The sequence below is a fragment of the Ambystoma mexicanum genome, chromosome 5p, assembly GCF_040938575.1.
Source record: "Ambystoma mexicanum isolate Mex_15411 chromosome 5p, UKY_AmexF1_1, whole genome shotgun sequence".
In the NCBI taxonomy this organism is placed as follows: domain Eukaryota; kingdom Metazoa; phylum Chordata; class Amphibia; order Caudata; family Ambystomatidae; genus Ambystoma; species Ambystoma mexicanum.
In genome coordinates, this window is record NC_090930.1 from 990,873,239 (window position 1) to 990,889,533 (window position 16,295).

At 43.5% G+C, this 16,295-nt stretch overlaps 1 protein-coding gene across 1 annotated transcript in view; it reads right to left on the reverse strand.

Moving 5' to 3' along the window:
- Positions 1–16,295, reverse strand: part of F13A1 (coagulation factor XIII A chain) — a 767,832-nt gene that overhangs the window by 176,479 nt on the left and 575,058 nt on the right. Inside the window, exon 12 of the mRNA XM_069613463.1 lies at positions 1,302–1,586. Within this exon, the coding sequence (XP_069469564.1) occupies positions 1,302–1,586 (285 nt within the window). The remainder of the gene's footprint in view (positions 1–1,301; positions 1,587–16,295) is intronic.

Consider the following 16,295-nt stretch of genomic DNA (forward strand, 5'->3'; position numbering starts at 1 on the left):
GGAACAATCAGTATGCAACTGGCCAGTCTCAGTGAGTAATTTCAGTGCAGCCAGAACTAGCATCATAACCATGCATGAGTGCAGTTTCTGTATGCCAACCTGAGCACACATTTTAGAGATCTGATCATAAATGCTGCGGCTGCTCGCTACCAAATTCCCAGTGAGAATTACTTTTCATGCAATGATATCCTTAGTTCTATGATTAGGTAGTTCTTGCAGTGAGAAAAACATTAGACAGGTTGGATTGTAGGAAAGTCCACTTCACAAGTGATATATGGATGACCCACCAACACACTGTCTGTATGACTGTAACGTCACATTGGGTTACGGTCCCATCTATTGGCAAAACTGCCCAGCAAGAGAGGTCATCACAGTAGCAGTATGCTTTCCATCAACAAGCCACTTTTTGCATGCAGGGCTTTGATGGCTAAAGCCACACAAACACAGACATCTGGAATAAAGTAAAGAAGACAATGGCAGAGTGGGTTTTTGACCAGTCCTATAGCTCAAGAAATGCTCTGCAAGTGTGCAGGTGTAACATAAACTCCCACACCACCAGCTAGAAATTCCTCTGCTGAACCACTGGAATTCAATCATGCATATGCTCTACTGCCTGTGTGAGCAAAGTAATGCTATAAGTGACTAAAGAAGCAGTCACACTTGAGCATTGGATGCACTCTTCTTCACACCAACCAGTGGATGCTCTTGTGAAATGTCTGCTGCATGCTGTGTCTCTTTGAGGGACCCATAACTCCTACAAGCCATAGCTCTATGTCACTTAGTGAGGCACTTCCATTGATATATTTGTTGGAAATTTACCTATACAAAAAAGCAATGGAACAGGAAAGCAAAGGCTACTCAGAAATTGTACAGCTGATGAGACAACTGGACATGGGGGGAGTGAATTTTGGGTGAAGAATAAAGAGATTGAGCAGGTCTTGGGACTTGAGAGTGGAAGAAGGGGAAGATACAGCTGGCTAGACAGAGAGAGCCAGACCATGATTGGCTTTGTAGATATAAAGGAATTTGAGAATGAGGCTGTACTGCACATAGAGAAATCCTGTTTTGAGACACCATGTGCAGGTAGGAGAGGAGTGAGGGTGGTTAAAGAGAGTGTGGGTACAAAGTTGATCATTTTATTAAGAAAACTATCATTTACTAAAGGAATTTGAAATGTATATATGTATTTTATGAAAATCAGAACCTCCACCAATTCTGTGATTGACCTCCACTTGTTGTCATGCATCTCAGAAAATGATGGTAGTATTGAATTGAGTGATGTTTGCAAAGTGAAATCTTACAATTGTCAGGTTCCAGATTAACTTCAATGGTCTTGTTCTTGAATTCGGATTTCGGGACGCCGGTGTAAAACACAACATTCCCATTTAGATGTGATGTTGCACTCAGGCGCTCCTGGCTGCCGTTCACGAAAGTGATGATGACTTTCAAGTCGCTTCCTAGGACCACATTGTCCACTTGAAAATCCATGTCCACCTCTGACCTCTCTACAGGAACATCTTGTAGAGTCTTCTTTTTCACACCGTACATTAGGGCAGTCTCAAGCGCCAACCTCTCTTCTTCAGTGCCTGTGAGACAAAAGAGAGTCAACGTCAAAATGTTTTGTGAAAACACTATGTGGCAAGAAAACCCTCTTTACTACCTCCTAAGCAGGGAAAGCTGCTCTGATGCTCTATTTCATCTTCTCTTAACTCAAATAATATATTATTGCTTTTTACTTGGGAATAACAATATCAAACACATTATTATATACATGCACATTTACAGCTCACAAGCCAAAACATATGTATCAGCATTGATGGTCATCAACACTGAAAACAGACTTCCTATGATAGGAGCAGATGCTATGCTTGAAGCTAAATTTCCTTTTTTTTTCAAAAGCCAGTAGCACCCGCATCTTTCAATCGCGGGTGCGAATGGCAATATTATACAGTTGGTTGATGGCAGTTTAATCCCACCCTTAGCCTAGTCAGTTCTACACTTACATTTTAATTACTGGAATCGAATTGTCACGTTCAATTTCCATAAATTGGCCGTAGCAACATATACAGCTGCTTATAATAGAAGTAAAAACATGACTGAAAACGAAACCAGTGCCAATTCATTCAAACTTCAATTTTCATTTGACACTAATCAAGTAGCTACACATTAAGAGTCCAAATAGGAACAATACCATGTGTCCACGAAGAAAAAAAGAAAACTCCAACAACTTGAAATCTAATTATAATGCATGGAACCTTTGTTAAACCGTTCAAATTTAGTGACAACCTTATTATACCTATGCGCCTGACTAACAACGAGCATAATTTTCGAATTGTTTGAAAAGAAAAGTAATCTTCCAATAGTTTTTTGAGAAAGGAAATAATAATCTTCTAGTCTTGCCAATATTGTTTCTCCGCTCTGGGGATTGTTATTCAATGTGAACTGTTCGACAGACATTATAATCAGATTTTAACTTTAAGTTGTCAGAGTTTTTTTTTTTGGATCCGTTGTAATATTCTTTTTGGGGTCTTTATATGTAGCTGCTTAATTTGATCCAGAAGAAAATTGAAGTTTTGCCAAAGACTCATTTTCAGTGCCTGTTTTTATTGCTAACTAGCGGTGCAACCCGGTGTTACACAGGTCTGTAACTGACATGCACGTGAGGGTCTTCTATAGCCTTGTGTTTGTTCTACTGTGTCATAACTTCCTATTTTTGGAAGTCGCAAAATGGGCAGTCTCCCGCAATCGCCTATACTGATAGCACAGGGCTGGACCCTATCCTGTGCAAGGCAAATGGGTGGAGTTGGTCAAATTTCACTATCACCAGTACACCCCAGATTGGTATGCTGACCGTGGGCCAACATTTCAGCCCACCAACTGTTATGGGGCTGGAGCCAACCCCGAACATACAAACACACTTTCACAAATATATACATAGATGGTGGTACAACATTCCTCGGTGGGATGACCCTGCCAAAAATGACACAACTGACCATGTTAAGATACTCTCACTTTGCTCTGGCCTTTAACTTGGGTGGCAGGACATTACTGGCCATGTCAGCTCCATGAGGCATGTCATATCACCTCCTTAACATATGGTATATGGAACTTATAACTGAATTTTATTGCCTGCACTTGTCTATCATAGTCATCTTCAGAGGCTAAGGGTTTGCTAAGTGAAACCATACTATAGATAAACCTGTGAACTACAGTTTTTCTCAACTTCTTATAGACATGCATATTGGATATAGGGTAGGTGGCCTAAGGTGCCCATCAGACATTTGCCATTTTACCTTTGCTATTGGTATTGGTTACTTTGAAAGACCTTGTGAACCTGCTTCAGGCCTTAATATTTCAGCCAACTGTTGACTATTGCCAGGACATACAACTCATTTATACATTGATTACTACCTTAAACAATGTAGTCTTGTGAGAATCCAAAATCCTCATGGAGTCCTTCAGATTTAGAAAATGGGGATTTACACTGCCTCCACCACTCGTAATCCCATGATAACGTTACATGAGTTTACCACAGAATTTCCGCCCAACTCATAATGAGACCCATTGTCTCTTCAGACACTAATGAAGGTCATTGTCCAGATGCTGATACATACATTCTATGTAGAATCTGGAGGGGTAGAAAATAAACATCTGCAGCTTGTAGTATTTTTATTAGAAAACATTTTAAGCAGTTTCTTAAAATGGATTTAAGGGCCCTTTTATTATTTAACAATAAGTGATGGTATACAACTAGGTGCTTGCTCTTCAGTGTTAAACTACGTCAGTCACAAAATAAACATATTGCTATAAACAGTTTCTTATCAGTTGATGGCTGTAAAGTGTTCCAGAACAGTATTTTAGAATGACGTAATCTGAAGAGATAGTCAGGGTTTTAATTGATTTTTCCAGAGTCAGCACACATTCTACTCTGTTCTGTCTCAAGCAGCAGCAGGCATTGTGGCTTGCAATATCCTTTTTTACATAAGTTAGGGGATATTTTATTCCGTATACTACAAGGCTACACACTCTCATCCCCTTTAATATCCGGCCTCTTGCTTAATCTAATGTAAGAGATCTTCCAGTTGATGATACATATAATCAGTGAAGAATCAGTCTGGATTTAAAATAAAATGAATAAGCAGTAAACCGTTTTAGGGAGTTTGATTAAATGCATCTAAAAACCTTGTGCACTTAAACAAGGTAATGACATCCAGATAGATTCTTACTCCTATGTTTGAAACTGCAGCAGTGCACAAAATAAACATACAGCCATAACAGTTCCTTATCAATAAATGTCTGTGAAGTGTCTCAGAAAGTTACTTTACAGGAAAGGAATTCCAAATGCTTTTCACAGCTTTAGTTAAGTTCTGCAGTGACAGCTGGAACTCAGCTCTGTGCTGGCTCCAGCAGCAGGCATTGTGATGGCCCAACTCAACTGTCAAAAAAATCAATACAGAGCAGTAATGATGTTATCTTCTTATGACAGGTGTGGTGGGTCGGAAGAAGGAGTCAGAATCTTTGGGGACATTCTATCTCACTTTTATTCAAATTATCTTTCACTATTTCTAGAGGGAGTTCCCTACATATCTAAAGAACTAAAGCAACTAAAGGTGCTTGTCTGTCGTTAGGGGTGCCAAAGAAAGGAAAGTCCTTAGTCCGAATCTAATTCTATCTGACCCTACCGCTAACATGACTAACTTAAAGTCCAGAATTTTGGCATGATTCCCCTGGTGAATCAATATCTTCTGACAGTCTCTTTGTATCAATGAGTCCGTTCTTGAGCTGCTTTCTTGGCATAATCTTCTGTAATAGTGTCTCTTTAGCCCATGCATTAAATCTTGTAACTCTTCTACACAGTCTTTGGTTTTGTGCTCTCTTTACTGAAGTATCTGTGACAAATTTCTCCATGATACCTTCTCAGATTCTTGTTGGACGTTTTAGACTTCTCATGATCTATTGATCAAGGCTTTCTCAGCTTGGATGTGGGTTCTTCCCACTTGTTATTTCCCTTCTCCTGGGTTTTCTCTTTGTAACTATCTTGTTCACTTGATAGTCTTGTCTGTCCTTCTTTAGTATAAGATTTTTAATGCCACATATTCTATACTTCTCATGTTGATGCTCATATGGTAATTTTCCTCCTTTATCGGGTCTTTGTTCAGAGTCTTCATAGACTTCCCACAAAGGGGCATTCAAAATCCTCTTTATCAGCACTACACAGTTCCAATTACCCAGGTTTATTTTAAGTAACTTGTTGTGAGTACTGGGATGGGTTTCCCCTCTCATTTTCGGCTGACCAGGCAGACTCCCACTTCTCCTGTTCTCCTTGTTACCTTTCTGTAAATCGGAGAGCGTTGTGGCCCATGGCATTCGCTTGGGTCATCCTCTTCAATACTGCCTTTCTCATTCTTTGCTTTTGTCACGCTCCTGTTCTTGGCTTTCATTCTGCCGTACATGGAGGGTGAGGTTGGAAAGCTGTTCGCCTTCCCAGTTGCTTTCTCATACTCCTTTTTCATGAATCTCCCGTTCTCGGCTTCTTTTATGCCATACACAGGGGTTAACATTAGGAAGCTGTTTGCGCTCCCATTTGCTTTTTCTGATGGTCTTGGCATGTTTCGTTGGGTGCCCTATGCACCACGATATGGATGTGGTCTCGCCACCACCTGACACAGGACTCTGCTTTCCTGCTTCTCAATGGCTCTTCCATTGTTCAGTACAACAGGCTTCGGGCGTCTCACTCTGGTGTTCTGTAGCTCTTCAAAAGTCACAGGATCCACGACTCATCCCAGGTCTGTCTCTCCAAGGTGTGCTCATTCCGGGGGGCTTCCACAGTGTAGTAACCCTCTGCTTCTCTCTGTTCCTCCAGTATTCCCAGTTAAGTATGCATTTTCTCTTAAAGAGACATTCTCCTTTCCTTCTCTGGGCTTATTGGTTCCAGCATTATCTTCAGCCAAATATGCAGATGTTACATTAGTCTTCATAGCAGATAGTCCCATGTATGCTACTCTGCTGTGTGTCCTAGGGAGTTCCTCACAGGAACGGGAGTCCTTGTGGAGTCTCTCCCAGTGAGGTCCCACTTGCCCAGACCCCTAGGGAGGGTTTTGAGGATCAGACTCACCTCTGTAGCCTCAAAGGGGGAGGCTCCCTGTTGGGGAGAAGAGATGAATACCTTTGATTCATAACACAGGTCAGTAGTGATTTCACAACTCACCTGTAATAAGGAACATTATTTACTAGCTTTTAGACAGGTTACACAGGCTGACATATATTATATATGGGATAACGTATCCTCTAATCTATGTGAGCTGCCAACTGAATATGTGGCAGAAGGGAACATGAATAAATGCTCAGCAGCAGATAAGGGTAGATATGTGGCAATCACCAGTTGTTGAGGCGCTCCATATCGCACAGTCTGCAGCACCCATTGCATCTTCCTGAGTTTCCATTTCTTTGGGGTTTAATTTGATGCTGGGGACAATGATGTTGATGATAATCAAGAGGTTAAGTATATTCTGCGCTCTCATTTTAAGAGAATTGTACAGGGCTTTGACACCACCATTGATATCACTTCCAACTCCAACACCAGACCTGACAACGAGCGGTGCCGAATTGAAGGAACACACTCTCAGAAATAGCACCTAAAATCCTACAAAACGCAAACAAATTAAGAGTACAGAAAAGAAACACAAAGCAATTGCCACACATCCTGTCTGCACTCAGCTTGTGACATCTCACAGACCAGAACAGGTCAGTGCAGCACATCATCGTTCAGTAACAAACAGCACCAAAACTGGCACTGCAACAAGTTTAGTGTCAACATATTGTAGGTGTACACCTTGTTGAGTGCCACATTAATTTTCCTCCTGCCCAGCAGCCCATTGTACCTAGTTATCCATAGTTATATCTTCCAAGTGGAATTTCTTTGTGCAGGATGAACAGCTGCATCTGTGTGAATGCATTCGGTGCTGCAAAATCATGCCCCCCACAGGAAACTATGGACCAATCTATGGAAATGTCGCTTCACCATGGAAATGTACCCCAACAAGTAAGGAACTGAATGCATGGCTAATAAAGTGCTCAGAATCACATTCCCCATCTATTTTGAGCAAGAGGATAACAAGTCACGTTGTTAATGCAAACGTTAGGTAATAGGACCAACAGGGGAGCAGACATATTGGCAAATGTTCAGCAGTTAGTAGCAGTATGGCTGAGTCCCTGGCAGTTAAGCTTCGGCTTTTCAGCTCCAGTGTGATAACTGCTCTATGTCTAAGGGATGAAAAGCATATACTGTGCCATGCACATGTTCTCCAACTTGTGCTGACCTATTTGGCAGTGAGAAAATCCAATATTGAACAGATGGTTATAACTGCTGTTAATTTTTTGTGATTATCCACAAACAGAACAAATGAAATAACAATTGAGTAGCATTTGACATCTTTTTCTGACACTGGAAAGTGATATTTAAGACCCTGAGAAGGGTGTAAACATATAAACACACAGTTACAGTGTGTAAGACTGTCCTGTAGAGGTGTTTGCTGGAGAGATTGATTGCATGAAAGGGGCGTGGGGGAAGGGCAACCACCACAAATAAGTCTAGTGTGCCTTCCTTTACAATTCCAACTGTGTCAGATGCATTGTAAACCCATGTAGTAAACGGGTTCATGGTCATAGCATATTGAGCTGCACTCCCAACAGGGAAGATGTTTCACACCCAGATTGTAGGTGCATTATTAGAGGTGGGAGTAGGTGCACAAGAATAGTGAGCAAGGGGTCCACATCTGGTCTCCCAGGACCCCCTTGTTATTTGCATATTTCAAGTAACTTTGGGTCTCACTCTCAGTTACTAGGGGAATCCAGACGTGGACCCCTTGCTCACTATTCTTAGAGAGGAACAGCTGCACCCTACTGATGAGGTTCAACCAGACAGAAACACGTGTCTGGGGTTGCTGTTGGCACTCTTGTTCAGAGGAGAATTGCATAGCATTTCGGTGCTGGACTGCCCCAGGGCAGGACAAAGACTGATATGTTTAGGATATTTCTACTCTGTGAAAGATAGTGAGCTAAAGACTATGGGTAAGGCTCTTGTAACCAGGACTCATGTCTGGCAGAGAATCTCCCAGGACCCCCCTTGTTATTTGCATATTTCAAGTAACTTTGGGTCTCACCCTCAGTTACTAGGGGTATCCAGACGTTGACCTCTTGCTCACTATTCTTAGAGAGGCGCAGCTACACCCTACTGATGAGGTTCAACCAGACTGAAACACGTGTCTGGGGTTGCTGTTGGTACTCTTGTTCAGAGGAGAATTGCCTAGCATTTCGGTGCTGTACTGCCCAGGGCAGGACAAAGACTGATATGTTTAGGATATTTCTCCTCTGTGAAAGATAGTGAGCTTAAGCCTCTGGGTAAGACTCTTGTAACCTGGACTCATGTTTAGCAGAGAGTCTCCCAGGGCTCACCCTCCCACCCCCATTTGTTATTTGCATTCACTTCATTAAGCCAGTGATGCAATGGCATCAGAGGCACCATAATACTGTGAAGTCTGGTATGTTAACCACACCTTAGCCATAACCAGAGGAGCCGCATGTTCACAAACCTCCCACCTTTGTTGGCAAAAGATGCCTGAAGTGTGTTAAACAGGGCATCTCGAGGCACCCACTGGGTAATTGAGAGGTAGGTAGAGGATGTGGATAGGACGGGGGAATTGGGGGCACTGAAAAGAAGGTTAGGGCGTGGGTATGGATAGGTAAGCAGGAGTTTTTGGTAACTCAGTTTCCTTTATGCCATATTTGTGGTGTTAAGTTCTTATTACTCATTCATTCATAGTTACACATGTGTTTAGTGTATTGGTGTTGTTATCCCACTCATTTCTTCTCATAACCATAGAAGAAGCAAATGCAATAGCAATAGAGCCTAGCTGGTATTAGATTCACCAAGTATGACCCCTTGGCCTCAATGCAGTTATCACTTTCCACTTAAATCATTCAGTCTTAATGCAGGTGTTCATGTCTGCTTTGGAGAATTTCTATCCAGCTGCTGTAAGCCCTGTAAAACACAATGCAGTCGGCCAGGATGTGTGTTCTGCACGTGTACCTTAGCATATCACACCCTCTATTAATAGAACACTCGACTGTATTTCTGTGTGGGTTTCCAATCGTTCACACCAAGCTCGGAGGTGGGTGTCACTTTGATTAATGTCACGAATTCTAACAGTGTTATGGCTTTCTAAAACAAACTTAACAAACACTTATGTGGTGCCCACGCATCTCTATTGAGCCCTGGGGTTGTTGAGCAATGTCCTGGCTCCGGGAAACATGCCTTGTTGAATAGGTGACAGGATGTCAGCATTGGGTCTGAAGAACAGAGGCGGTCAGCTGGTTATAATGGTTGGAGGAAGCTTTTGAAGGAGAAATGGTGAAGGGATGCCTCTGCTTGTACCTAACCGCATCACTAGCATTGGATCATGAGAAGGGCGGGGTGGGAGGTTTGGGGGTTATTTCTGAAGTCCTTGGCAAGAGGACTGCTCAATAGGAATTCTGGGAGTTTTAGTCGTTTACCCCAATATACACTTTTTGGGACATTTCGATTCATTTCCCACCTATTTTGGCTCTTTTGTTTTCTGTGGGCCCCTTCTTAGTTCCTGTCTTGGTTTTCTGTTGCCACCACAGCTACTAATGCTTCCCCACACCACACCTACACATGCCAAATCCCTGACAGCTATCCATTTAATTGGTATAAAGTAGTTGGCACCACTACACTGAAATCTGGTAGAATCTGCATGGAGCCAAAATGCCCTTTGCTATCGCTATAACCATGCGGTATCCAATGGGAATGATGGGAGCTTCAACAGTGTGTAGCGAAGTCAGGTTTGAGGGCAAACTGCTCTTTCTGGGAGATATACCTCTGAGGGCAATGTTTGGGTGCTTCTGCATGGAGTAGAATCATGGTTGAGGGCAAAGAGCAGTTTTTGGGGATCTATACCTCTGAAGCAGATGGGTGAGGGCTTCCATTTGGGGCAGAACCAGGCTCAAGGGGAATCGATTAGTTCTAGAGTGATGTACATGGGCAATGGCTTCTGCATAAAGAAGACTCAGGCTTGAGAGCAAACAACAATGTTTAGGGAGATGTGCCCCAAAATAGATGTGTAGGGGCTTCCGCATGGACCAGAGTCATGGTTGATGAGAGGCATCTATTTCCAGTGTGCTGGACATCTGAGGGAGATTGGTAGGTGCTTTCTCATGGAGCAGAGACAGGTATGTAATAAAACAGCTGCATCTGTGGAGTCATACCACTGAGGTAGCAGGGCAGGGGTTTGCAGCCGTATGTTCAAGGGAGATGGGTAGAGGCCTACCCATTCAGTGGCATCATTCTTGAGAGTAAACAGCTGCTATTGAAATGAACATACTTCACACACATGAAGCCTTAAACTAAAGTAAATTGAATAAAACTCTACATGTCCTGTTAGGGTTTTCTCTTTCTATTTTTAGTATTTTTTTGCTTATTTTCTTTTAAGAAAGCGTAGGAGAAAATATTTTACTAGCAAAGTGCTAGCTATTGGCACTTTCTACTACTGCCACAACAATAGATAGCTGCGGCATGCTAACATGTGGTCAGAGTGGCACTATCAGAAATGCTGCGGGCCACTACCCAAACTGGCCTGCTCTTCCGATTCTCCACTTTTGCATTGGTCTGGTCCTCCGGTGCATGGGTATGGTACCATTAATGTGTGTTCAGTATTCTGTCACAGAAGGGGCGCGATTTTAAAAAAAACTAACAATTCATGCCAGAACCTTGTAAGGTGCCAGCAACAAGAAACTTCCCACTTTGTCAATGTCAAACCAAAGATGATTGAGGAGGGCTGTTGTACCTGTTGTAAGGGTGGTAGGTAGCTTGCCTCTCTTGATGATCACCTGGCACTCCAATATTCCTACCTATGCTGATGAAATCCCCTAAAGAACCTTAAATAAACCCCCACCGAAGTGACTGAGGGTAAAGGGGGAGCCTTAATCTTGGTCTTCCTAAACATCTGTAGGTATTTGGTAGGTACTTCCTTGCTCCTTTACTAGGCTTAATGTTGCCTGACCCCTCCTAGACTCTCCCTTCAGTCCACCAACACCACCACCCCTAAGTCTCCATCATCGGATCCTGATCATGTTTGCCACTGCCATCATTCCCACCACCAGTCCCACCAGATGCAGAGTCTCTGTGTGCCTCCTCTTTTCAAATTTGAAGAAGGAGGAGAAAGTGTCCACATTCAGCCGTGCATCAACATCAAAGTAGCTGCTGATGGACGCTATGGCATCCTTCTCCCACTCTGTGATTTTATTTATTTTAAAAATGAAGTAATGAAACAAAATGAAAATAAACAAAAAAGAAAAAAGCTGCAAATGAAAGTTGACCCTATTTTCTATGTTGCTGCATTTACAAAATAATAGAAAAACTTAAAATATTTCAAACAACCTTTGCTATCAAGAACAAAACAAAGCAAAACTCCTCAAATAAAGAAAACCCCAAACTAAATTACTCTTACAAGGAAGACAAAACAAATGAGGGTTTCACTGACTATAATATAGATGGCATAGAAAGGATAATTTATCATAGAAATGCCAACCTAACCTAAAATACCACATTCCATAGAAACATCATGGATTCCCTAACTAACTAAACAAAACAAACTCTGATTCCCTATATAAAGTAGACACTGATGAGGTGTCCATAATAAAAAATGACAATAATTGGGTAAATGGGCTCTGCCTTGCCCTGCCAAAGCAAACTAAACCCACAAAGGAAACAGGAGATTGTTAGGTTTTGTGTATTGATGGATGAACTCAATGTCCTCATTCAAACTCGCTGATTCCCATTTGATCTCCAAAATCCTGTGCAAACCCCTGAAGCATGTCCACCTTCACAATTAATGATTTGAGAAGCCAGACTCAACACTGAGAACCAGGAAACTCACATGAATGCAGCCAGAGAGTATGCAGAGATTGACAGGTTTCAGAGATTTTCTTGTCAAATTTGGAGATATTTGCCTGGGTAGATTCATCACACTCGTGGGGATTAATCTAGAAGGAGGAACAATATTGTTGTCTTTTTATCCTTTATTGTGTTGCTTTCTAAAAGGTCCTACTACATTTTGTGTTGCTTCCTTATATCCTGGATTCAGTAAAACATTGTATATTGGATATCCATACTTTGGTAGGTCAGACAGAGGAGGCGGACAATGAGGCATAGTTCAACACTACTTTATCCAAAATAAAGGAAGAAAACCTATCCTAGTCCCTGCCTCTAAGGTGAGTTCCCTGTGCTACAAAATCATATAAAGGTGCTTGTCAGGATGGTCAGGAAGTCTTGGTAATTAAAATATAGTCATCCATTCAAAACCTTAGGTAACCTAACACTATCCTACTCTCTTACAAAAGAAGATAGAAAGAATGATTCTAAGCAACAGCTTAGTTGAGGGTTTCTTAACCCCAGGAATTAGAGGTGGCTCTCCCCAGAGTTCAGAGAATCTCTTGCGTCTCCAAACCAAAGAAGAATTTCAAAAGTAAAAAGGGCTCTCAAAGTTCTGGTTGCAGTCAAACCAATTTCTTTGTACCACCCTGGGGCTTTATCCTTTCTCCACGGATAGATAGATTTGCAGCGGGAGTCTCGGTACTCCCAAGTTCCAGAATGTTCATTTTTGGGCCTTCTTGGCTTCTGATTCCTGGCAACCTTCATTGGGTATTGGGTTTTTTCTGCACACTTCTCTGTTTCTTTTCTTCTTCCTCGTTGGGGCATCTCTTGCCAGATTGGTTGCTTTGCTTCGTTCACCCCACACAGAGGTGTTTCTTCTTTCAGCCTTCTCTCGGCTACATGCTTCTCTTGCATTTGTGCTTCCTGGTGCTCATTCACCCATTGCTGGAGAAGATGTTTTCCGAATTGTTTCTTGTAGACTTTGGGCTTCTGGGGCCCCTTTATGTTCTCAACTTCTCTCACCGTACACAGAGGTACTACTTCTTTTAGCCCCGGCTGGGCTGTAGGGATCACTTGGCACATCACTTGTTCAGCTTCATTCACCCTGGTCAGGGTTACGCTCTCAGTTGGTCCCTTGTGGACTTGAGGCATCTCTCACCCATTTGCTTATTCGATTTTGTTCACCCCGTCGGGGGTCAGCTCTCTATTGGCCCCTCGCGGGCATCGGGCTTCATTCACCCATTTGATTGCATCTCTCCATGCGGTCTCATCCTGCTGGGAGCAGCAGCATCTCAGTTGAAGGACGCTGGTACCTGTTTACTTCGGTGGTGATGGTGGCCCTTCATGCCTCAGCTGTCCCTCTCTGGCTTGAGTTCTAGCCTTCATCAAAGCCACAGCATACTCTTCCCTGTATCTGGTCTCCACCCGCCCTTAGTTCCCATTTGGATTTTGGGGGAGATGTTAATGCAGAAGCTTTTACATTCTCTGCTTGCGGTTGATAATGCCATACCCGACAAAGCATGCAAGATACTTCACAGCATTTTGTGTTAGATGACACTTTTCGGGTTGGTGTGGAATCCTGCCCTTTTCAATGCACAGTGACTTCATACAGGTGGTACAAGCGGTCCTCGTAACTCTTACTGTGATATTGTCGAGGTAGGCCACGGCAAATGTAGAACAGGGTCTCACAACCTTTCCCATTCATCTTTGGAACATTGCAGGGGCACAATGAAGTCCAAAGGGAAGGACAGTGAATTGGAAGAGCCTTTGGGGTATGGAAAAGTCTGTCTTTTCCTTGTCAGAAGGGTCCAGGGTATCCTGCCAATACGCTTTTGTGAGGTCCAATGTGCTGATTTACTTGGCATCTCCTAACCTCTCTATAGGTTCTTGAGAAGTAGTTGTCAAAGAATGAGATGGCATTGAGTCTTCAAAAGTATATATTAATGAGTAGAGGGCAAGTACCGATGTGTGAGGTAGCAGGATAACATGGCAGCCTCCCAGAAACTGCCTAGGTAGGTGGCACCTGTAGTCAGGGGAGGAGTCTGTTGCATCAGGCTCACCCTATGAATCCCAGAGACCCCTTCAAGGAAGGGTGGGCTGACATAGCAGATCACCATTTAGATGTCATGCCAAGGTGATGCTAGGAAGGGGATTAGGAATATTTAAGAAATATTAGGTGTTTTTATAAAACAAGAGGGGTTCCAGTTGGGATCCCTATAAAATATACTCTGGTGTCTGTGACCAGGTAATTATCTAAAAACTCATGGTGTAGCCCATCTCCTGTGAAAATCAATTTTATTTTACAGGTGTAGCACTCCCTCTTATCCAGTGGGTCTGGGGGTTCAGGGTAGTGATTACAATGGGGACTGTCTCTGCTGCAGGGAAGGGAAGTGGTCACCCCTTGCTAAACAGGGGCTATAATAGTCAAGGCGTCTTCTGAGACATAGGGCCTCATCACGAGTTGGGTGGTAACGCCGCCAGCGCTATTAGCCCTACCGCCAAACCCCCCGGTGCTATTAGCGCCGGATCAAGGGTTTGGCGGAACACTTAGTGCTCATTCCCCATTGGGCCCATTCGTGAATTTCCCATTCCCCATTGGGCCCAATGGGGAATTTTCACGCTATTACCACCGGCAGATTTCCTGCTGGCGGTATTAGCACTGATAATCAGCAAAATTGTGGCGGATTTGCCCCCTGCTCAGAGCTGGGGGGAAATCTGCCAAAGCTGTGATTTGGCGGACCCTTAAATGCGGCGGTAATAGCGTTACCGCCGCATTTAAGGGTTACCACCAAACTCCTGATGAGGCCCATAGTCAAGACATCATTACGAGTTTGGCAGTGCAGTAAAAAGTGGCAGTAATGGATTTACTGCCAATCTATCACACCACCACATTTTGGACGTAAAGTGGAGGAAAAACCTTCAGCACATGGCAAAAAGGAGGCATTACTGCTGGCAGAATTACCGCTGGCAGTAATTCCACCAAACCCTGGAATAACACAACCTCAAATTATGGAGGATTTACCTCCAGCTCCAAAGTGGTAACCCGACAGTAACGGTAGTCCATTCATCTGCCAAACTCAGAATGAGCTCCAAGGTTCTTCCAGTTATCCCACTTTCTCCTCATCACTGATTTCTTTATTAAGTCGCTTTACTGTTGATGAGCATTTTTTTCCTGATAAAGGATTGTAATAACAGCATAATACAAATTGTTGTGTGCCCTTGCTGCATTGCTGAAGTTCCTGAACACTACTAAGCTGTGCTGTGCCTTTAAAAGAATTCTACTCCTATAATTGGGAGACTCAGGCACAGAGCGCCAGCGCGAAGTACCGAGGAGAGTCCAGTCACTCGCCAGTCAGCCGACAGCAGACGACCGGCAAGTGAGTATGGATACTGACAATGACGTTCTGTTAAAGAAAGCATTTAAGAAGCCGAGTCGTCGGGACGGGAGAGAAGCCGGGAGACCGTTGGAAAGAACGCGATCCCTCAGAAGCGGCATGCCGGGAGTTGCCACATACTCGCCGATTAGCAGGTCTTTGATGAAAACGCCTTGCCTGCCAGTATTATAGGACTTACACTCGCTCCAATTCAGTCGGCGCAGCCTTATACAGATGCCGCTATGTCTAAACCTGCGATACAGAGTCTGCGGGCCAATGAGGATCACCTGATGGCAAAGTTTGTATTTCCAGTTGTCCCTCGAATGCCTGAGGCTATCCTTGCAGATGCTGAAGCCCCTCTTAAACCTCCAATTGGGTCTCCCGACAGAAGGGATGCTTACTAATAGTGGTAATTCTATTATAACACTGTCTAATGCCGCTATGGTCCAGCCTGTCCCTCCACAAACCGCTACAGATGGTGTTCCATCTCCAGGCCCCACTGTCAATGGATATGTTGAGAGGGCTCTGGAAGAGCGAGAAGTGGTTGATGGGGACTTGTTGAAAGGGCCGGACACTGACATTGATCCTCATGGTGCAGTTTCCTTGCCTCTAGAGAAGGGCACGGAAGGACCGAAACTTTCTTCACCCATTGCTATGTTAGAATATACTGGAAAGCACGAGCATATGCCGGTGAAAAATCGGGGTAGGTTGGTTTGAAAAATGATGGAGCCCCCCTTGTGTATCACAAGCTGTTAATCCAACTATTATAGAAATTGGGCAACGGTCTCCCCTCCCACAAAATATGGGGGAACGTTGTCTGGGACTGGTGCCACAGGGATCCTTGATTGTAAGGGGTGAAAGGCATTGTCAAGCCAATGGAGGTTGTCTCTTTCGCGGCAAAATCGAAAAAGAGTCGGCCTGGACCTGATTGCAGACCATTACTGATGAGCACCACTGTGATAATGGGCCCT